Source organism: Mesocricetus auratus, unplaced genomic scaffold (assembly GCF_017639785.1).
Source record: "Mesocricetus auratus isolate SY011 unplaced genomic scaffold, BCM_Maur_2.0 Super-Scaffold_6730, whole genome shotgun sequence".
Lineage (NCBI taxonomy): Eukaryota > Metazoa > Chordata > Mammalia > Rodentia > Cricetidae > Mesocricetus > Mesocricetus auratus.
This window is the reverse complement of record NW_024429184.1, coordinates 41,505,562-41,528,339: the sequence shown is the minus strand read 5'-3', so window position 1 is coordinate 41,528,339 and position 22,778 is coordinate 41,505,562. Positions and strand designations below refer to the sequence as shown.

Sequence of the window (22,778 nt, the reverse complement as noted above, 5' to 3'; positions counted from 1 at the left end):
AAATCTGCAAGGAGAGCTTCAGCAGATCCCAGTTATATCAAAGCCTGACCTTGGTCTTTCAAGAACTGTGAGATTTTTATTATTTAGGCCATCTGGTCTATTGTATGTTATTTTAGCAGCCTGAGCAGACTTAGAGATTGGGTTGTTCCAGACTATAAATTAAGATTTTCACCATCTTGCACTTAAGCATCAGAATCTTAACATCTGAACTTTTGTGCACAAGCACACAGAGAGACACATGCACACAGACACACACCACTAGTGATTAATCACATGTGTTAGGCAAGCACTCCTACCAATAAGCTATTCCCTCACCTCTAAAGCTGAGCTTTTCAAGGCCCTTATCCTAAGAAACAGATACTAAAGTCACACACAAGCAACTCCCCAAACAAAGACTGCTAGGATGCAATGAGACTCACACGCTTATTTTGTTTAAGAGAACTCTGTATTTTATGCCATTTGTATAGGCTCAATGAATTAAGACATACCTTAGGGGAAATATGGCTCCTTTGTCAAAGTTAGAAGTTTTATTTCTGAATATAAAGTAGATGCTTCTGATTCCCAAAATAACCACATTAGGATATGCCAAACTTTAGGCTTTAAATAGCTGTATAATAAAATAGCAACAGTAGGTCCAAAGCTGAAGCAACGTTTGTACTTTTCTCTAACATAAAGAAGTATCTTCTTCTGGTACATCTATGGTTCCTAAACTGTGTGGTGGGCACCTTAGAAAAAAGCATGAGTGCCACAGAATGTTTTAAACTTTTAAGGAAACAGGAACATCTGCTGGACACCACACAAACTACTAATTTGAGGTAGTTCACATTTTCAGCATTGGATAACATCACATGACTTTCCATGACAGCACACATCTGTAACAAACGTTCAGCAGTTTGAGAAAACAGTACTGCTTGAGAAACCTGGGCAGGAAAGGCTGCTGTTTCCAAAGGTGAGGCATTGAGCAGTGTCCAGGGACTAGTGGTGGTTGTGTAGTCTTCAGTTGCTTGGACCTAACTGTTTAATAAACAGAAGTATTAAGTTTGCCTCTGGCTAGGGACACTGAGAAAAAATTACTGAGACACACGAAAGGGTGACAGGTTAAGAAAGTTTGGGAATATCTGTAGTATAAGCAAGAAAAATACAAAACAAGTCAATTTAGTTTTTCTCTTTCTACCTAGAAATTTTCTAAATAAATACCATATAAAAATGGGAAAAATATATACAAACATACATACAAAGTTTGGATTTTTATTGAAATCTCGTTAAGTATCAAACAAATCTGCTTTCTTCAGATAAAAATATTCTCTCAGATGTCTCCAGATATAACAGCTAAATCTAAATTGGTCCTTCAATGTCTTTTTTTTTTTTTTTTTTGTCCTCATGAAATGTCCATTTATTTGGGGTATTCCCAAGTCTATCGAGTAAAAGACCGTACATGTCGACCTCTCCCACTGCCTCCACTAACAAACTTTCCTCTTGAGCCTCCACTGCCGCTATTGGTGCTAGCCCAGGAAGGTCCAAGCCCCCCACGGCCTCTCGAAGCACGATCCCGAGGACTTGGGCGGTAACCTAGAGAACAAAAAGACCAGTTTTAGTTCAAGCCCCTTTCCTTTCCTCTTGTAAAAGTGCATAGACTTTTAAATAGGTGAGCTGTGTCTTTTGAGAACTATATCCCAAGTAAAACTTATTTTTAGAGCTGTAGAGATAGTTCAGTTGTTAGGAACATTTGCTGCTCTTTCAGAGGACTGGCCCGCCTTCCTAGCACCTGTCAGGTAACTCCAGTTCCAGGAATCCAGTGACTTCTTCTGCCATCCTCAGGCACCTGCACGCATAAGCAAACACACCCACAACTCTATACCCACACCTACACACACACACACAACCTATACCCACACACCTACACATACACACACAACCTATACCCACACACCTACACCTATACCATACCTAAACATACACACCCCTATACCCCACACCTATACCCACACAAATACACCCCTATAACCACACACACACACCTATATCCACACCTACACAAACACAATCTTTTTTAGAAAGAACTCCTTTTTAGAATGCTCATTTAAAACCAAACTACTTCTGACAAGAATCCTAAACTTGAGGTAGTAATGTAAAGAGCTAGTTCCAGGACAGCCTCCAAAGCCACAGGGAAACCCTACCTCGGAAAAAATAAACAAACAAAAAACCAACTGGCTTGATTTTAAATATAGCCTATCATTATGAGGCATTACTTACATTAACTCTAAAATAAATCAACATAAAATAGTCTCTCCCAAAACAAAAGTAAATGACATTCACAATTTGAAAAGAAAAAAATCTCAGCGGGAACAAATGGGGAGGAACGTGTACCTGTAGAACTAAGTGGTCGTAACGGTGGAAGAGGACCCCTGTTAAAATTGCTCTGGCCTCCACGACTTTCATTATAATTTCCTCGAGGAGTATTCTGAGCACTCCAACTAGAGCCTCTGGTTCCTTCCCGACGACTGTAGTTTCCTAAACACAAACAATGCAATCAAAACCAATTTCATACTTGGATTGATTCTCTTGCTTGGAGATTTCTGGGAAAGGGTTTTGCCATGTCATAGTCCAAACCAGCCTAAAGTCTGCCATCTTCCTGCCTTCCATCTCCTCAGTGCGGAGGTTACAGGTTCCTCAGTATCTCACCCTACCATCCAATTGGATTAAAGAAAATCTCATATGCTTTTCTAAGTCTTCAAAAGTGATGAAACAGAAGCTGAAAGTCTGTACACTGAACAACATCTCACAGTGGTTAAGAGCCTTACATTCTCTTCTATGAAGTAGGGACTAACAGAACTACACCTCAGGGTTGATGCAAGAGTACCAGATGAAGTTCTGAGAACAGTTGCTGATATTCTATGTATACATGATTGCTATAGTGCAAACTCTGATTCCTCTTCATTCACAGTCTCCTAACTCAGCAGATACGAATACATGTCATCAGTTCGCCAGTAAAGAACCTGGCTGGGTTGTGGTGACACATGCCTGTCATCCCAGCAGTCATGAGGTAAAAAAGACAAGATTTCCTTGACTACATAGTGATTTTGAAGCCAGCCTCCTTATAGACAATACATAAAGGATACATAAGACCCTGTCTCAAATAAAATAGCATGTGAAAGAAAGAAGGAAGTGAAGAGAGAAACAGAGGGGGAGGGAGTGGGAAGAGGGAGAGACTAGACTGATCTCTGAAGCCGGTGTAGCGGCATATGCCTGCAATTTCAGTACTTGCTGAAGCAAGAGGGTCACAAGTTTGGGATGAATCTTGCTAAATAGCAACACTTTGTACAAAAAGAAAAAAAAACAATGACAAAGGAGTAATATATGTACGTGTATATATTACATATATATGTAGAGTCATTTTCAAAAACTCAAGACAAATTAAACCAAATACAACATTAAAAGAAAATATAGGGGCTGGAGAGATGGCTCAGCAAATAAAAGCACTTGTCATTCAATCATGAGGATCAGACTTCAAATACCAGCACCCATGTTGGGCAGCTCATAAACACCTCTAACTCTAGTTCCAAGGGATCCAAATGCCCACCTAGTTTGGACTCTGTAAGCATGCATATACATATATGTGCATGTACATGTACACACACACACACACACACACACACCCCTGTTTTGAAAAGGGAGGAAAACACATAAAGCATGCATGGTGATGCATGCCCAGCACTATGCAAGGTCAGCACTGGGAAGAGGAAGGCAGCGGAACTCTGAGTTCCAGGCTACCTCGTACTACACAGCAACAACCTGTCTCAGGAAGAACGCAGAGAGCCAGGGAGACACAGGCTACAAAAGCATGAGGGACTGAGTCTGGAATCCTAACATGCTCAGAAATGTTGGGCAAGCAAAGGTGTCCACTTGTAATTTGAGCACTTGATAGGCAGTGGCAGGGGATCCCTTGGCCATGCTGGCTAGCTAGACGACCTGAGTCAGCAAGTCCCAGAGTCAAGTGAAAGGTTCTGTGTCAATACATAAGAAGGTGGAGAACATTTGAGGAAGGCAACTCATCCACACACACGAACCCACACACACCACAAATGCATGGAAATCAGAAAAGACAGGAAAACAGTTAAGAAGGGCAATCTTAAGAAAATGTTGAGATATAATTATGAAAATGATGAATATGCATTACTCAGGAAGGAGCTATAAAATTTTCATTGTAAGAAGCTCAGATTCAAATGCACAGGCTGCTCTTGTAGAAGGCAGAATTCAATTCCCAGAGCTTTAATGGTTGGTTTCAGGGGGCCCAATGCCCTCTTCTGGCCTCTTTGGACAAGGGGCACACATGTGGTAATATAGACACACATGCAAGCAAAACACCCACACAAATAAAATATATTAAAAAATTTGCAAGTTGATGTGGTGATACATGCCTTTAATCCCAGGATTCAGGAGATTTCTGAGTTTGAGACAAACCTGGTCTACACCGTGACTTTCAGACACTGTCTCAAAAATAATTTTTTTGTTTCCAATGTAAAAAGGAAACTATAAAAAGAAAAGAAGGGGGGGTGAGCCACGTGCTAGTAGTGCACACTTTTAATCCCATCACTCAGGAGGCCAAGGCAAGTAGATCTCTGTGAGTTTGAGGCCAGCCTGGTCTACAGAGTGAGTTCCAGGACAGTCATGGCTGCACAGAGAAACCATGTCTGGAGGGAGAAGAAAGAAAGACAAACAAAGGAGAGAAGGAGAGAAAGAGAGATGGGGAGAGGACAGAGAGAGAGACAGAGAGAGACAGAGAGACAGAGACAGAGAGAGAAAGAGGAGAAGAGAGAGAGAGAGAGAGAGAGAGAGAGAGAGAGAGAGAGAGAGAGAGAGAGAGAGAGAGAGAGAGAGAGAGAGAGAGAGAGAGAGAGGGCGACTCCTCATAACTAAAAGTATGGCATATCAAAGGGAAGTAAAGAAGAGAGATGTCTATTGTTTTATTTTTCCCCTACTCATCAGTGACAGGCAGCTTAACTGTAGGAAGAGAGAAATGTCCTCTTCTATCTGGGTCATGTGTTTACTACCCCATCCCTCCAGCCCGACAGGAGACACACACAGGCGGTTACCTTTTGAAGCAGGCGGTGTGAAAAACCTGTTCTGACTGTGGAAAGCACCCCGTCCTCCTCGACTGCCTGAAAATCCACCTCGGGAGGAGATCTTCTGTGACACTTTGAGTGGCCGTTTCGGTGGCGGTATTCCATCTTGAGGGACCACTTCTTTGCTTTCAGCTGCAACAAAGTCGTCCACGTGCATGGACGGGGGTCTACTCGTGTTCTGCTTCCTCTGACGAAAAATATCATGGGGCCGGATGCCCTGTCCAAATCCTCCCCGGCCCCGGCCCCGTGGTGGTGGCACAACATGAGCACGTTTGGCAGGCTCGACGTATTCAGATTTTCCACTGTGAAGACAAAAGCACTCTATGGGAAAATGCTCCTTTTTCAGTTTTCCGGTGAAAGCGACCATCTTTACAATACTAAAAATGGAATTTCATCATTTGCTGCCTCCATTTATAGGAACTGTTGCAGCAATATTACTTTCTGTGATAATATAACAAAGTAAGTATGATTGTTGGTAAGACTAACACCATGTTTTAAACAATCCAGGCAGTCTGCTTCTTGCTCAAAGGAAGAACAGTGCAATGAGGGCTCAGGATAGCTCAGTGCCATCAGGAAGTACAATGTCCTGCATTCAGACCCCAGCAACAGCAGCAACAATAGAACAACAGAATGTACTAGTCATGCCCCGACAAATTACTCACTTTAAAAACTCCGGTTACAATTATGTCAGCACATGCATTTAATCCCAGCACTCAAAGAGGCAGATCTCTTCGAGTTCCAGGACAGCCTGGTCTACAGAGTAAGTTCTAGGACAGCCAGAGAGCTGCATAATAGAGAGACCCTGTTTCAGAAAAAAGAGGAGGGAGGCTACAGATATACATCTATCTTAAAATAACGTCTGCCAGGAAATGAACTTTACCTTGAAGTTATGAACGTCTCATGCTTATGCTTCCCAAGTTTAAATCCCTTAGTAGTCTTGGTTCTTCCTGGAGATGACGGCTCTGACAAAAATGAGCGCTCTAATTCTGAGTGCAAATCAAAGTCACTACAGCACTTTTCAGAGAGCTCAATCAAGTCAACCTTTACCTGCAGCCATAAAAATAAAATAAAATACATTAAATTTAAGCTCCTGGAACTTTCACTATAGAAACTGCCATTACCTAAAAACTTTATTTCCTTCTCATGGTAAGCCACCACATCTAACTAAAATTCAGTGTTTCAGTCATATTACTAAATTTTAATTTTCCAACAGTCACAAAAAGCTACTGGGTACTATACCAAAGCTGGAAAAGCACAGAACATTTCCACCCCTGTACAGAGTTTACTGAACAGCACAGTTCTAATGATCACTAAAACAAACAAACAACAAATTATACTAAAAACAAATTCTTTAGTGCACTTTTAGTTACAATATACATTTTTTTCTTAAAGGAAAAAGCAGCTCTCATTACACTAAACATATCTTAAATACAAATTGCTCCATTCTTTCAGTTCCATTACTCAGGATGAACACTAGTATCTTTTGGACAAGGGAATATCCAAAGAGATTCCTTTGGTAAAGAAAATAACCAATATACAAGTGCAGTAAAATTCTACAGAAATACACCTCGAGAAGCATCAAACAGTCTACACTCTTGAACCTTCAACATTAAGAATATCAATGACATTCATACTATAATACACTCTACCACTTCCCAGGAGAGAACAAACCATTCTCTCCTTGAACCCAATAAAGAACAAACAGCTGTGTCTGCCCTAGCAGCACAAAAAGACCATATGCTTCAGAGGACGCGTGCAAGAATGTAATGTTTTTCCCTCATCACAATCTCAAAATACAAATTACTAACTAGTCTGAAGCAAAACAGACAGTATGAAGAAAATGAGTTCAAGATTTCAGTAAGTGGGCAACTGTCATAGAGATAACATGAATTTGCTCTCAAATGGACCTTAAGAGGACATTATAAAAAATATTAGAATGCTGCCAACACAAAAAGAAGCAAACAGAAAGATCAACTTTTTCTAAAAGCTAGTAATAAAATTCTTCATACCAAATCTAGATCTGTATCGATCTCTTCAGCCTGAAATGGAGTGAACCACATAGACTTTAACTGGTCATCCATGACATCAGCTAGCACATACGCAGTCCTAGAATATGAAAAAAGAATTTGATTTACTTAGGTTTACCTAAGTAAAATCTATAGAAGACATAATTAAAAGGATTATTCTCCAGAGGGTTAGTAAGATTAGACCTTAATCCATCCAAAAACTATTCAAGAATCAGGCATCCTTAAAAACCAAACCTTCAAAAATAATCTTGCTGGGGGTGATTCCTAATGATGTTCTGCTATACTCATAGACCAGTGCCTAGTCCAGTCATCATCAGAGACTTCCTCTGGCACCTGACGGGAGACCCACAACCAAACATTAGGTGGAGAGAAAACCCAGGCTGCAGGTCTCTCCCCTGGGAGCTTGGGGAACCCCAATAAAGATGGGAAAGAGCAACTGTGGAAGCCAAAAGGGTCAAGGACATCATAAAAATACTGCCAAAGGACTCAGAGACTGTCACAGAGCAGCCTGCGTGTGTCTGTGCTAGGCCCTCGGCATATGTTATGGTGGCTGGTTTGGTTTGTGGGGGACTCCTGACGGTGGGAGCGGTGGTGTCTCTAACTCTTTCACCTGTTTTACCTCCTACTGGGTTGCCTCGTCCAGCCATGATGTGAGGGTTTATGCCTAGTGCTATTGTATCTTCTTGTGCTGTGTTTGGCTGATGTCCCTGAGAGGCCTGCTCTTTTCAGAGGGGGAGAGGGTTGCAGTGGAATCTGAGGGGAGGAGAGGTTGGTGGGGAAACTGGGAGGATTGGAGGAAGCTGCAGTCAGGATGTACTATATGAGAGAATGAATAAAAATTAACAAAAACAAATCCTGCTGTAACAGGCTTGGGACTTTCAGTAAACCCAACAGAGCCTGGCTTTATTTCCAAAAGGGCAAATTGATGGCACTGTACCAATTTAAACAGAAACAGCTAGTATCTAAAATGTCTGAATATAGAGACTGCCACACTGGAGGTCAATAAGGCTACAGTGCTCCAAGAGTTAAGAGATTGATATCCTCAGCTGAGTGCAGTGGTCAAACTTACCATTCTCGCAGTCAGAAGGCTGAGACAGGAGAATCACAAATTCCAAAACAGCCTAAGCTACAGGAAGATCCTGTTTTCAAACAAACAACTACAAAAAAGTTCTACAATGTCTAAGCTCGGGATCAATCAACTTTGTTCTGCCAGCCTGTTTTACACACACTCTATGCCTGGCATAGTATGTGTATTTTTTCCTTAAAAAGCAAAACAAACAATAACAACAACAACAACAACAACAACAAAACTATAAAATATGCAAGAGGGTATAGTAGCCTACAAACACTGGAATTTTTATTATCTCATTCTTTATAAAAAAAAGTTTGTTGACCCAACCTATACTTCAGCAGCCGTAATGTAAATAATGTAAGCCTCCAACCCCTGCTAACTTTACCTGTTGTTGAATAGATTCTGCAGAGACTCAGGGGCTGAAAGCACTGGCTCTACATCCTGGTCACTAAGAGGCAAAGGGTCACCAGACGACTCCAGCATCTGCTTCAGGCCAACTACATTGTCCAACAAAGAATCCAGATTGTCATCATCTTTTGAATGTTCCTAGACACAAATAAAAGCAATGAGAAGACTCCAGCAAATAAAACCTCAGCACTCCTAATCTACTGATTGTAGCCAAAGGGGTAAATTAACTCACGCTAAGCTCGAACACCATCCAGAAGTCATCAACTAAACATTAAGCATACTAAAGTAAAACAAACGTCAAAAACACTTGTCATTTTATTTCTGAACAATGGCAACAGAGGCACTCTGCATTCAAAAGCAAACAATTGAAGCAACACTCCTTTTGTTTACGCATTAGACTCATAACAAGATGGAGAAGAGTACTCCAAATTATTAATTCAAGACATTGCCTGGCGGTATAAACACCCAGCTAAGGTCACCAGAAGTGCTAGTTACACTGAGAAGGAAGGCTGACTTATTGCTAGATTTTCTACTTTTCTTTTTACCAAAACAAGCTTCTCTAGCTGAAGGAGCAGACTCTCTGGGCTCTCGTCTTTGCTCTGTAGAAGCTGTTTTAACTCTGCAGCGTTAATACTCATCGTCCGGGCTGGGTGAGCTCCATCTACCTCCATGAGACCACTATCGTCTCCACAACAGCCCTGTAAACGTCACACACAAGGTAAATTTGAGAACAGGGAAACTATTTCAGCCATTTATTATGATTTATTATGATGTTAAAACTTTTACCACTCAACAAATGGCTAGTTTTAAGAAGGATTTAGTTTACTGAAAATGAAATGTTTTGAGTAAGATTAATAAAATAGGTAAACACACATTTAAATTACTGGCACATTTCTCAAAAAATATTTTATAGCCCTAAGTATTAGTACATTTATGCAAGCACTTGGTTAAGACAGATAACTGATGTATGTTCAAACCAGGAAAATCCCTACAAGAACAGAGAACTGAGGAAATTGAATTATATCTCTGAAGACAAAATAGGCAATAAAAACAGCAACTATCATATGTAAGATCTGCCAGACAGAAAAACAGGTATTTTCTACCTTAAAATCATACACACTACTACACATGAAAAAACACACATATTAGATAGTTATGTACATGCCAAACAGTAGTTGCTAGTCTAACATCTTTTATTTTAAATGACACAAAATGAATTATGCTCTGCCAGGAATAAAGTCCCAAAATAATAGTGTCCCCTCTAATCTTGGTGCAGGATTTAATATTTTTATGTCAGTTTTCATAAATATATGTATACCATGTGCGTACAGGAACCCATGAGGGCAAGAAGAGGGTGTCAGCTTCCTTATTAAAATTTGAGTCACAGGCAGTTGAGTTGCCTAGTGTGGGTACCAAGTCCTCTATAAGAGTAGTATAGACTCTTAACCACTGAGTCCTCTCTCTAACCCTAAAGATTTAGTACTTTTATTTGGAGTTCATAACATTTGTCCTATAAACACTCAAATGTCAAAAGCTAAATGAAAATTATCACTGAGGAGGAGGTCTCCTGTAGTCCTGGCTGTACTGGAACACAGGGAAACCCTGCTCAAAAAAGCAAGAAAAAAGAAAAAGAAAGAAAGAAAATGGAGGGTCAAATTAACTTATACACAAGTTTTCTGTATATACAATATGATGGTAAGTAGTAACTATTCTTAAGCGTTTTACAAACTGAACTCCTGAGTTGTTTCAAGAAAATGGACATTTTACTACATGTGTGTGTAAAGCTATCATAAATTTCATTCATCAAACATTTTATCTATTAAACTGTTTAATACAAGCCAAATGTAATACAATCCAAGCAGAGGTGGGAAGATAGCAAGTTAAGTGTGGGCTCACAGCAAGTTCAAGGACAGCCTCCACCACTCAATGACACCCTACCTCAAACTGAAAGAGGAAAAAGGATTGAGATGTTCTGCTCAGTGGCAGATCACTTGCCCAGCACGTGCTAGGCCTGAGCTGAGCTCAATCTCTAGCAACACACACAATTTCAAAAAGAAGAAGAAACACAAAAAATAATGAAACACCAGAAACACAGTCTCAGCGATCTCTGGGACATCAACAAAATCATTAAAAGACTAACTGAAGCATCCAAAAGAAGGGCCAGAAGCAGCTCAGTGGGTGAAGCGGCCTACACCAGACCAGATATCAATCCCAGGGACTCACACGGTGGAAGGGGAGAATGAACTCCCAGAAGTTGTTGTCCTTTGACTTCCAAGTGGCATTTTTCATATGTATTTTGTTTTTATTTTTAGGTTTTTTGAGACAGGGTTTCTCTGTACTGTTTTGAAGCCTGTCTAGGAACTTGCTCTGTAGACCAGGCTAGCTTCAAACTCAGAGATCCGCCTGCCTCTGCCTCCCAAGTGCTGGGATTAAAGACGTGCACCACTAACAGGAGGCTCCACATGGTATTTTATTGAGAGAGACAGAGAGACAGAGACAGACAGACAGAGACAGAAAGACAGAGACAGAGAGAGACAGAGATTGGTTTATGAAATACAATTATCTACACTTCCAAGAAACTACCAAAGAGCCAATATGACCGCCCAGGTGGCTATTAAATGACTAACAGAACAGTACACACTGTAGTGGACATCAAGATGACTCCTGTGTTGCAGGATGGAGCAAGACAGATTAAGTGTGGTAACACAAACGTGCTCGTTATAAAACAGACAAATTATTTATTTTTAGAATTATGTACTGTTGGGACCATGGGCGAATGAGATTAATTAAATCTTTACAAAACAAAATCATAAGGACAACAAAACTGACAAGCATTTATCCAGACTTAGAAAAAGGAAGGGATACAGAGAGTACTTTGCCTAGCAAGTGAGGCCCCCAGGTTCAATGTCAAGTACCACACAAAGAGGAAGGACTCCAACTATAAAACAGGAACAAAAAGGCAGACAGCTTACCAGAAGTTTCTGAGTGTATAAGAAAATACTAAGGACAATTATATGCCACTAGAAACTGAAGGTGAACCCAGAGAAATATATTCCTAAAAGGATGAAAAGAAGCTTAGGCTTAGAAAAATCTGAATACCCTTGATTAAATTAGTATACTAAGTAAATGAGTATGTTAAAGAAAAAAGGAGCTCATGTCAGCAGAAGTCTCTAAAATTAGAACCACACAGAGGAGATAAGCATGGCCCCAGCACAAGGTGACACACTAATCTGTAAAACATTCTGTTACACACAAAATAAAACTTTCCCATAGAAAAAAAAGATCAGACCCCAAATGGATTCATTAATGAAGTGCATCAAACAATAATCTTTCACAAACTTCCAAAACCTAAGAATGAAACCTCTTCAGCTTACTCAAGGAAGTCAAAACATCACCAGATAAGACAGTTACAGACCAAGATCCTTTATGAATACACACATAAAAAATACTCACTAAATAGGACAAACTGGATTCAATTGCACTAATCCCAGGAAAACAATGCTGGTTCAACAATCAAAAAAAAAAATCCACTCAAAATAATATGGAGAAAACCCTTATTTTTACCACAATAAAATCATAAAAAGCATTGGCAAAATTCAACAACTTTCCAAGATATAAACCCGTAATTATGTAGCCCTGGCTAGCCTGAAACTCACTATATAGACAGACTAGGCTAGCCTTAAACTAATGTCATTCCTCCTTTCTCTGCCTCTGAGTGCCAGGATCAAGAGCATGAACCACCAAGAACAGCAAAAAATTAGCCAACGCAATTGGAGGATGACATGTAGACCAGAAGGTCACCAAAGAGCTTTAGACAGTTTACATGAATAAGGTAAACACACTAGCTAGTAAACTTACATTTCCTCATGGAATCTTTTATTTTGTAACCCTGAGTAAAAGATCCTTTACAACTTTCTCTAAACAGTAATCCTACATGTGAGCTGAATTTCTTAATTAACATTGAAAAGATATGTACAGGCATGCACACACAACTTCCTCGTCGATATTTTTATGCAAGACGTGTACTTGCACACACATGCACGCACACAGCACACACATGTGCACACATGCTTGGAGGCATACACTTCCTAGTCAGTATTTTTATGCAAAGCTAGATCATTGTACAATAAAATATGCAGGAACTCCAACCTCTTGAAAACATACTAATATGTATAATAAAGCTCCACAGGGAAAACACTGCCAAACTTATTTAGCCCTAAGTACATCTTAAGGCAGAGGCTTCTGGAATAAGGAAAGCAATACACTATGACTTAGGAAACAACTACAGAAGAGTCTGAATCAAATCTGAACACGCATGAGCAACACAGCCGTCCTGTCTTTTGGACAGCATTTCACTTTACAGTTAGATGAAAAAGGTAACTCTATGTTCCAAGATATTGTTTTTAATTGAAGTAGGTTTTTTTAGCCTGAGACATTTGTAATGTTTTAAAGAAATCATATAACATAATATGTACACTTACCATTGCATCAGAGTTGAGGATCTGTCTCATGAACTCCAGAAATGAGGATGCAAGCTCACCTGTGTCCTTACTGAACGTGCTGACCACTCGCTTCAGCAAACTATGCAGAGCACTACTGTTTTTCCTTAAAGAACTGAAATTAAAGACAACAGGAGAGACATTAAGAACAGTAACGAAAATAAAGAGGTAGGCAGGCATGGTGGCGCACACCTGCACTCCCTGTCTCAGGGGGTAGAAATGAGGAACGCCGTGGAGCACTGTCTCAACCTTCCCAATACTTCAGCCCTTTAATACAGTTCCTCATGGTGTGGTGACTCCAACTACAAAATTATTTTGTTACCACTTCATAGCTGTAATTTTGCTACCGTTATGAATTGTAATGCAAATATCTGGTATACAGGATATCTGGTATGTGACCCCTATCAGAAGGTTGTCTGTTGCCCAAAGGGGTTGTGACCCACAGGTTGAGAATTACTGCTCTAGGCCAACCAGGGTTTCATGATGAGGCTCTCTTTGTCTTGAAAGGAAACAATACAAAACAGAAAGACTATGTCAAAATGTTAAGTATATAAGATTAGTATGAGAAATAACTAAATTCACAGTACAATTTTTTTTACCATTCAAAAAAACAAAGACATGCTTAGGTGTCTCTGTTCACAAACAATAAAAAAATCAGCTCATTTTAATCTTCCATTAAATCTCTTTTCTTTTTCCTTTCTTTTTATTAGACAAGCTCTCACTATGCAGGAATGGCTAATCTCAGACTCACAATCCCCCTGCCTCAGTTTTCCAGGTGCTATGATTACAGGTATGTGTCCCATGCCTGGCACCTAGTAAAAAAATTAGGTCAAATAATCAACTTTCAAATCTATCACAAGCCACTTGCTAGTTCCCTATTTTAACTTCTTTGCATGGTGTGAGCGTTTCTCTAGCATCAGAGAGTTCACATTATTATCTCAGAGATCAACTGGGGAAGCCTAACTTAAGAGTTACAAAGGACAAGAAAATCAAGGGTTTAGAGCAGAGGTCAAGGAACTTCTGCTTAAGACCCATCTGGTAAATATTTAGGCTTTGCGGGCTATATACCACTCAGGTGTTCCTACTGCAGACCATGGCATAGTGGGAAGTGGTGTTGGAATGCACACATGATGCCTGTGGTCCACAATGATTTATTTGCAGTAACTACAGAAAACTGGACTCAGCTTACAGTCCAGGTTGCCAAGCTCAACACAAAAGACTTTTGCATGACAAACTCTTTGGTGTATGTCTAAAATCCTGAGCACTTACACGGTTCTTAGTTTCAACAGAATTTCAAGGCTAATCCATTTCAATACTCGGTTGTCTTTTAAGCTACTACGTAATCAGTCAAATAGAAATAAGTATGACATTATCACTGAACAAGCAGTGCTCCCATTTACCAAATGGTCAAGTTGTGAAATGCCACTGATAAGACTACAGTAAAGCAATGTAAAACGGAGATCAGCCTGCTTCCCTTGGGAACTTTTAACACAGATAGAAAGGCTTAACAAACAGGAATGAAATCATACCTAAAGAAAAAGACAATAATGGGAAAAATAACAGGCTGTCACAATTACTAGTGACTACATAAAACCTTAAGGAAATGAGTTATACTTGTGCATGTTCTATTAAAAACTAAGGTCTGTACAGAGCATTCGATTCGTGGCTATAATCCTACCTAGCGTTCTAGTGACTGAGGCAGGAGGATCGTATGTTCCAGGCCATCCTGGGCTACAGAGTAAGACCCTGTTTCAAACAAGCAACTCTAAACAACAACAACAACAAAAATTTACAGCTAATATATCTATTAAAATATCTTTTATGAAAACAAACAAACAAAAAACTGGCAAAACCAGGGCATGGTGGTACATGTCTCTCATCCTAACTATTCTGGAGGCTGAGGCTGGCGGACTGAAGCCCAGGAGTCTAAGGCCAACGTAAGCAAAGTAAGAAGGCTGGTCCAGGTCAAGAGACAAAATGACCCAGAGTAGGATGTTCTGGTGAGGCTAAGGAGCCAGGGGACTCTAATATGGTGCTGATGGAAAGCAACCAGGAGATAACGCTTCGGAAACAGCATTTGCCTGGGTTAAACAAGTCACTTGTCTCATAACCTAGGTATTCAAAAGGAATGTTTTCAGGTACCCACAGAAGCTAGCCTTATACAGGCTTACAACAGTGCCATTCATACATTCCAGAAAACAGAATCAACTCAGTTAGAAAAGATTTTAATTTCATTACTAACTGCCAACGAAACTCTACCATAAACAAAATTTTTCCTACAAGAATTCATACTTTCGCTGGGCGGTAGTGGCACATGCCTTTAATCCCAGCACTTGGGAAGCAGAGGCAGGTGGATCTCTGTGAGTTGGAGGCCAGCCTGGTCTACACACCAAGTTCCAGGACAGCCTCCAAAGCTACAAAGAATCCCTGTCTCGAAAAGCCAAAAAAATTCATACTTTCAACCTTCCATAATAATATGAATTAAGTAACTGGCAGAGGTCAGTTTATTGAATTCTGCAAAGCCTACCTTTTTAAGTGAAAAAATCCATAGTCATGCTCTACAAGAAACATCATTGTGCGGACACAAGTCAGCAGACAGTTGTAACTGCTTTCTGAATTAGTTAGAGTCACCAGCAGACAGTCACAGATTGCAGTCATCAACTCTTTACTTGGCAGGGAATTGGAGAGCTGCTCAAGCTCGGAGACAGGACCTTCAGAAGGGCTTGGCAAGATAAGTGCAATGTCCTGAGCAGGGCAGGGAGAAACATTTTGAAATGATTATCACCATCACTCCTGGCTGTTATTTCTGAACACACCAAATTAACACTTTGTAACAATCTTATTAAAATATTATTGTTGGGGGCTGGAGATATAACTCAGTGGTTAAGAGCACTGAGTTGCTATTCCAAACGTTTGGATTCAATTATAAGCACCCACATGGCAGGTCACAACTATATGAAACTCCAGTTCCAGGGGATCTGATGCCCTGTTCTGGCCTCTGCACGCAGTGGGTATGCATGTGTGATACAGATATACATGTACACAAAACAACCATAAAAATAAATAAAACTTTTGAAAATTATTGTTATGGTCCCATCCCAAATGAAGATTCAAACAGATAAACAACAAATGCTCTTTTACAAAGGTAAGGTAAGAATGTATGTATACCTAAGGAAATAGACACAGTATCTTCCTTTATACTATTTTTCACCTTTAAAAGACCATTTAAAATTGACTTTCCATTTACATGAAAGAAAAAAGTTTAGCAGTGACTTTGATAGAAAGCTCACTTGGGCCTAACAACACAAATGCATATAAGGCATTATCAGCTACTTTCTGGCATCTAACTAGTTGTTTAAATCTCAGACTCAGAAAGACAAATACCATCATTGTCCTTGATCATAGGTGGATGCCTATGTTACTTCTCATTTTCATGTTACTTGTGTGGGATTGAGTGTGGTACAGATCATGAAACTAGAAAAGGGACTGGGAGGGAAAGCGGCTTTAAGGAAGAGGACTGGGGAGCATAATGCTACAGGAAGTGAAGCTGGAGCACAGACGAATGCAAAGGGCACAAACACAGTATGCAGGAAAGTGCAATCTGCTCCTGCCATTCAGTCTTCTTTAGGGATGTGGCCTCTACCTGCTGCCCATGCTCTGGGCCATCTATATGCTGGGGGCACTACGTAGACTCAGCGGATTAGAAAAAAAAAAGGAGCACATAAAATTGGGAGATAATACTGGTGAGGAGACGAGGAAGAAATGGGGTGTACTGGAGAGAAAGGGATGAGGGTGAGGAGTGGACAAGATCATAACAGTGTATGTGTGTTTGAAATTCTCAAACACAATTAAAGAGACTATATTGGAACTTAAAGCTTCATAAAAAGGGATGGATAGAGCAAACAGACTTTAGGCACAATGTTTCCCTCTACCTTTTATACTTTTAAAATTCAAGCTTTCCAATATTAAGCAAGTCGTGCTAATTACACCTAAAGAAACACCCACTACTCACTATGGAAGTCAGCTGGGCTTCCAGGGGCATGCAAACACAGACTTGTATCAGAAAGAAAATGTAATGATGTCTAAGTGGAAACAGAAGCAAAGGGTCATAGCCTTACTCAGCAGTCATGTGACTCAATGTGAGTACTTAATAATTAACACCAATCACAGAGGCCTTAAACTTTTCAACTAGGTTCACAATTACAGTCTACCACTTCTGAAAACAAGTCACACGCAGGTCCTAAGTCTTCGATGTAACCAAACCGAACTTTATCATCCAACATATGCTTTTACTAAAAATATTCTGTCTGAAAAAAAGAATCACATCTGTTGACTAGTTGGCACAAGCATTCCGACTAGCTAAAATGTAATGACATATGGGAATGTTCTTTAAAGATCCCAAACAATGGAAACAGATAGAACTCCTGTCTCATGAAACTATAAACAAGTCAATAATACAGACAGCAGGAGAAACACTAGTGTTCAAGAGCAGCTGTAACATCAGTCAGAATACACCACAACTGTAGTGACTCTTGCTGCTTCACAAGCTGTCCTCCTGGAACAGGTATGTAGTGCACATTGCTATCCCAGCACTTGGGCAATGGAGGAGGAAAATAGTAATTCAAGGTTAGCCATGGCTACACAGAAAGTTTGAGGCCAGTTGGAGCTACAAATGACCATGTCTCAAAAGATTAACCACACAAAGAAGTCAACCTCACATTAACTCAACCAATATCAAAGTTATAAAACTGAAGAATGCCTTGGTACATATTAATATAATTAGGAAGTAAAGTAATACAGTAAGTATTAATTAGCCATAAAAAATATTGAAAATTGGTACAAAAGCAATTACCTGGGTGGCAATACTACTAAATAGGAAAAATGTCAGAGGCCCAAAAGCTAAGCCACAAAGAACTATGATGCACCAAATCAGCTTGATAATAGCCCAGGAGCTATTATAGAATGGGCAAAGTCTTTGCTTCCAGCCAAGATTTACATCATGACAAGCACTCAAGCACACATCAACACACAGACTATAAAAAACTGAATACCTGGTCACAGAGAGACTGCAAAATGGACGTGACATATTCCACACACTGCTGGCGAGTAACACTGTCCCCAGGAGACCGTACCAAAGCTAAAAGATCCTGGAATATCTCTGCATATCTTTCATCGCCTTTAATAGTTCCATTAATTAGATGCAAAATAGCTAATTTACAGGCTTTGTGTGAAGCCAGAGCATCGAGAAGAGCAAGCAACCTGGTGGTTTGGCTAGTATACTGTTTTTCTTTATCTTCTGAAGTGCTGAAATAAAATTAATACATTCAGTAAACAAGTTTCTTGATTTTAAAAGCATTATTTAGCATTTTTTATGTATCAATTCACACAAATATGGCATAAAACATATCTCATTCCTTTGATATAATGATATTTTTTCTGGAATTTTACAGTCACTGTAAAAATCTATAAATTCAGGTCTGTAATAATATACTTCAAGCCAGGGGGGGTTCTTTATACCTCACCTTTTAAAATTGAGTAACTGGGGCAAGAAGGTGACTCAGCACATAAAGGCACCTCTGAAAAACCCTAAGGACCTGAGTTCAACCCCCAGAACCCATGTAAAGAAGGAAAAAGAAAAGCAACTATATAAACTTGTCCTGACCACACACACATGAGCACGTATATGCACACATGTACGTATTACACAATAATTATGAAGTAAGAAAAACAAAAGTCCCAAATAAAGACCAGCATGACCAGTAAATAAGAGGAGGTAGTCTTCTAAAGAAAAAAATTGACATACATTAGCTTAAGCACACATGTGTGTATGTGTATATATTTACACATCCATATGTTATCTGAGCTTACTGAACCCTAGTTTTCAAATTATGTAAAGGAGGGTATCTGTGTCAAGAGCAACTTGAGGAAAACTTCTTAAGGTGTAATGAAAATACCTTTGCAAGTCTTCTACAATCAAATCCAACACAGTTCTCATGATCAGAAGAGCAGTTGGAGATGCAAGGTCACACAATTGAACACAAATACGCCGTAACATATGTTGAATGGGCTGGCAGGTTGTGCCAGAGAAAGAACGAACTATTTCTTGGAGCAACTTTGCTTGAACATGAAGGTGCATGCTCCATAATTTTCGGGTGTTGAGTGCCACTGATATATCATGTGGCTCAATAACCTGTTAAAAAAGTATAACGTGTGTGTACATAGATTTTTAATATTTATTATAGTCGCAAAACTGTTCAGGAAGAACTGCTATAAAAAGAACACTTTTACTGCATGCTTAAAATATAATTTGCTATTACACAATCAAACAATTGTTTGAATCCAACAGGTCTAAAAGAACATTGTTCTCAGATTGGCAGTCAGTTGAGCAGAGTCCACTGGTGAAGCAATCTAACTGGCAATTTCTAAAACATGATAAAAAGGGAGAAAAAAGATTTGAAATAACAGGAAAAAGTACAAGTATACATAACAACATAATAAAACTCACTTTGACAAAAGGTATTTAAAATGTTACCCAACATTTCCAACTTGCTTCAGTGTCATCTCACCCTCAACTCAGTTACTCTGTCTTTGAGAAGGAGGATGAAGACTTGCTTGGATCTGACCAGCATCCCTGGCTTTATCTAAGGAGCTACTGCAGTCATTACAAGATGCATGGGATATGGAAGTGATACCTGCGTGGTCTGCATGGGCAAGGGAAGAGGCAGCAGCTCTGAAAGGAGTACGAGTCCAGAGAAGAAGCCTTCCGGAACCTTCAAGATGGAAGAGAGAACTTCCTTTAACATTAAAGACCAAGTATTATTGGCCAGGGTCTCTTCAGAGATGGTGAGCTTTTCGTTAACTCCTTGTGTAAAAGTCAGTAAGATATCAATGATATCGTTCTGAATTTTCTGCTCATCCCCATCCAAACGACCTGAGAGAGGGATAGAGCACAGGAGCATGTGTAAAGTGACAAGTGCTGAAGGAACACGCATGTCCTTGAACTCAAAGGATCCACCTCTCAGGAGCTCCATCAGCATAGTTTTAAGAAGAGTGAGCGTGCAGCGAGCCATTGAAATGGTGGTAACTCTGTGAAGGGTAGTCCCCATGTTCACATGGAGCCTCCAAGGCTGCGTCAAAATAGTGTTCAATTTTTGCAGAACCCGAATAAAGGTGTCCATTCCTTCAGCAGAAAAAAGCTGAATAACAGCAAGGTTCCATTTCAGGTCTTTCTGTTGACCTTTAGGTAGAATAGGGAAGAAATAAGGAAAAACTAATTACTTACATGCTAATTATCAATCAAGAATATTTTGACTATTTAATAATGATATTTATACTAGGCTTAAAGTATGGCAGTTCTCAAAGTATATTAATTATACTACCTTCAACAGGAGGTGGTGGACATGCCACATTACAGAGAACACGTAAAGCAGTGGTAAGGCCAACTCCTTCAGCAGTCATCAAGCTATCAATATTCTTTAAAAAATAAAAGCAGAAAGGTTTAAGTTAGTCAAAACTATGAGCTTCTAGAGATAGTATATGTACTTGCATGTGCAAGACCCCAGATTTAACCCTCAGTAGAAAGGCACACCATTTTCACGTTAGCATGTTTTAAGCATGAAAGGCTGGGTGTGGTGATGCATACAGGCAATGCCAGCACTCAGGAGGCTGAGCAAGGATGACAGTGGTGAGTCTGAGGCCAGCCTTGGGTTACATAGTGAGTTCCTAGGCAGCCAGGGTTAGATACAATATCCTGTCTCAAAAAATACATGAACAGGTCTAGAGAGATGGCTCAGAGGCTAAGAACACTGGCCTTCCAGAGGCCCTGAGTTCAATTCCCAGCATCTACATGGTGGCTCACAACCATCTGTAACGAGATCTGGTGCCTGCTTCTGGCCTGAAGGGACACATGCAGGCAGCAAAAAAGAGACAGCAGACAGCAAATAAGAAAAACCCTAGTACTAAAAAAAAAATTATATAATAAATTATTTCATCTGGGGTACATTTATTTCTTATAAAAATTTCTTTTTTTTTTTTAATTTTTAATCAGTCAGGCGGTGGAGGTGCACACCTTTAATCCCAGCACTTGGGAGGCAGAGGTAGGGGGATCTCTGAGTTCAAGACCAGTCTGGTCTACAAGAGCTAGTTCCAGGACAGTTTCCGAGGCTACAAAGAGAAACCCTATCTCAAAAAACAAAACAAACAAAAAAGTAATGATTTATTCTTATTTTATGTGCACTGGGGTTTAGCTTGCATGTATGTGTTCATAAGAGCTAGAACTGGAGCTACAGACAGTTGTGAGCTGCCATGTAGGTGCTTAGGACTGAACCTAGGTCCTCTGGAAGAACAGCCAGTGTTCTTTAATCCCTGACCTCTCCAGCCCCATCATAGATACACTTTGTACTGTACAATATTATGTAGAGAAAAACAAATATAATATATTTGCATATTTATAATACAAAAACAAAGACAGGAAATAGAAACCTATGATTCTTTGTATTAAGAATTTAAAAATAAACTGGGCAGTGGTGGTGCACACCTTTAATCCCAGGACTCCGGAGGCAGAGGTAGGTGGATCTCTGTGAATTTGAGGCCAGCCTGGTCTACAGAGTGAGTTCCAGGACAGCCAGTCTATTAAGAGACATTGTCTCAAAAAACAAAAGTACAAAACTAAACTAAACAGCTTGAAATAACTCTAACTCCTTTTTTTGTATAGCCATTTTACATTATCTTCTCTCAGAAATGAAGCAATGACAATACTGACAACTGGGCTTTTGTGTTCTGGGGGTTTTGCTGTATTGTGTTGAGTTCAGGTCTCACTAAGATGCCTAGATTAGCCATGAACTTGAATTCTGCTCCCTCAGCCTCATAAGTGGCTAGAATTACAGCTATTGTACCAGACTTTATTGAAAAAGTCAACGGCTACCAAATCTTTTTCGAGACTTAGGAGGAAATCTTGGAACATATATAGACTAAATAGCAATCATTTTTTAAAAATGAAATCACCAAAGAGAGAGGACAAGAAATATAACTGCTTTCTTTTCAGCTGTATTTAACAGCTGACTATGTTTTGTCTGCAAGCACCAAAGTTTTGTTTACATTTGTAGCTTTCGCAAACTAACACTATAAATAAATTTATAACTTGAAAATAATCACATTAAATGATTTAAGTATTCCAGCCTCAGGGTAAAAGCCTTAGAAACAAAGATCCATGCTCCCTCAGATGCTTCCATTTCCCACTGTTCTTTTCCCTCAACTTTTTTCTTCAGTTCCACAAATGACTGAGTCAACAAGAAATCCTAAGTTTCAACACTGAAACAACTGTGTTTAGTGTGTCTTAGAAAAGAATTACTTATAATATCAAAGTTAACAAGACAATTATCTGAGCAGGATGTGGTGGTGCATGACTAATCTTGGTACTCATGTAGAGACCAGCAGAGGTTCTAGAACTAGATCCTATCTCAAAACAAAAGCCAAATAAATAAATATAAGGTTATGTAAAAATCAAAATTGTGTTTTTGTTGATTTGCTTTTTGAGATAGGGTCTCATGTAGCCCAGGCTGGTCTCAAACTCACCATGCAGCTGCAGACAGCCCAAACCTGACCCTTACAGGTGTAGACCACCACAGCCTGTGTACATGGTGCTGGGAAT

At 39.7% G+C, this 22,778-nt stretch overlaps 1 protein-coding gene and 2 pseudogenes across 2 annotated transcripts in view; 2 read left to right on the top strand and 1 right to left on the bottom strand.

Moving 5' to 3' along the window:
- Positions 1-426: 426 nt before the first annotated feature.
- Virma (vir like m6A methyltransferase associated) overlaps positions 427-22,778 on the bottom strand; it is a 56,708-nt gene continuing 34,356 nt past the window's right edge. For both annotated transcript variants that reach the window (XM_005066197.4, XM_013110427.3), the window contains exons 12-24: positions 20,509-20,602; positions 19,822-20,366; positions 19,084-19,319; positions 18,181-18,433; positions 15,657-15,874; positions 13,112-13,244; positions 9,176-9,328; positions 8,608-8,768; positions 7,133-7,229; positions 6,004-6,170; positions 5,094-5,425; positions 2,368-2,511; positions 427-1,569 (exon numbers count right to left, since the gene is read on the bottom strand). In XM_005066197.4, coding sequence (XP_005066254.2) covers positions 1,415-1,569; positions 2,368-2,511; positions 5,094-5,425; positions 6,004-6,170; positions 7,133-7,229; positions 8,608-8,768; positions 9,176-9,328; positions 13,112-13,244; positions 15,657-15,874; positions 18,181-18,433; positions 19,084-19,319; positions 19,822-20,366; positions 20,509-20,602 — 2,688 coding nt within the window. In that variant the 3' untranslated portion in view covers positions 427-1,414. The remainder of the gene's footprint in view (positions 1,570-2,367; positions 2,512-5,093; positions 5,426-6,003; positions 6,171-7,132; positions 7,230-8,607; positions 8,769-9,175; positions 9,329-13,111; positions 13,245-15,656; positions 15,875-18,180; positions 18,434-19,083; positions 19,320-19,821; positions 20,367-20,508; positions 20,603-22,778) is intronic.
- LOC121139043 lies at positions 11,783-11,877 on the top strand (annotated as a pseudogene).
- LOC121139062 lies at positions 16,370-16,488 on the top strand (annotated as a pseudogene).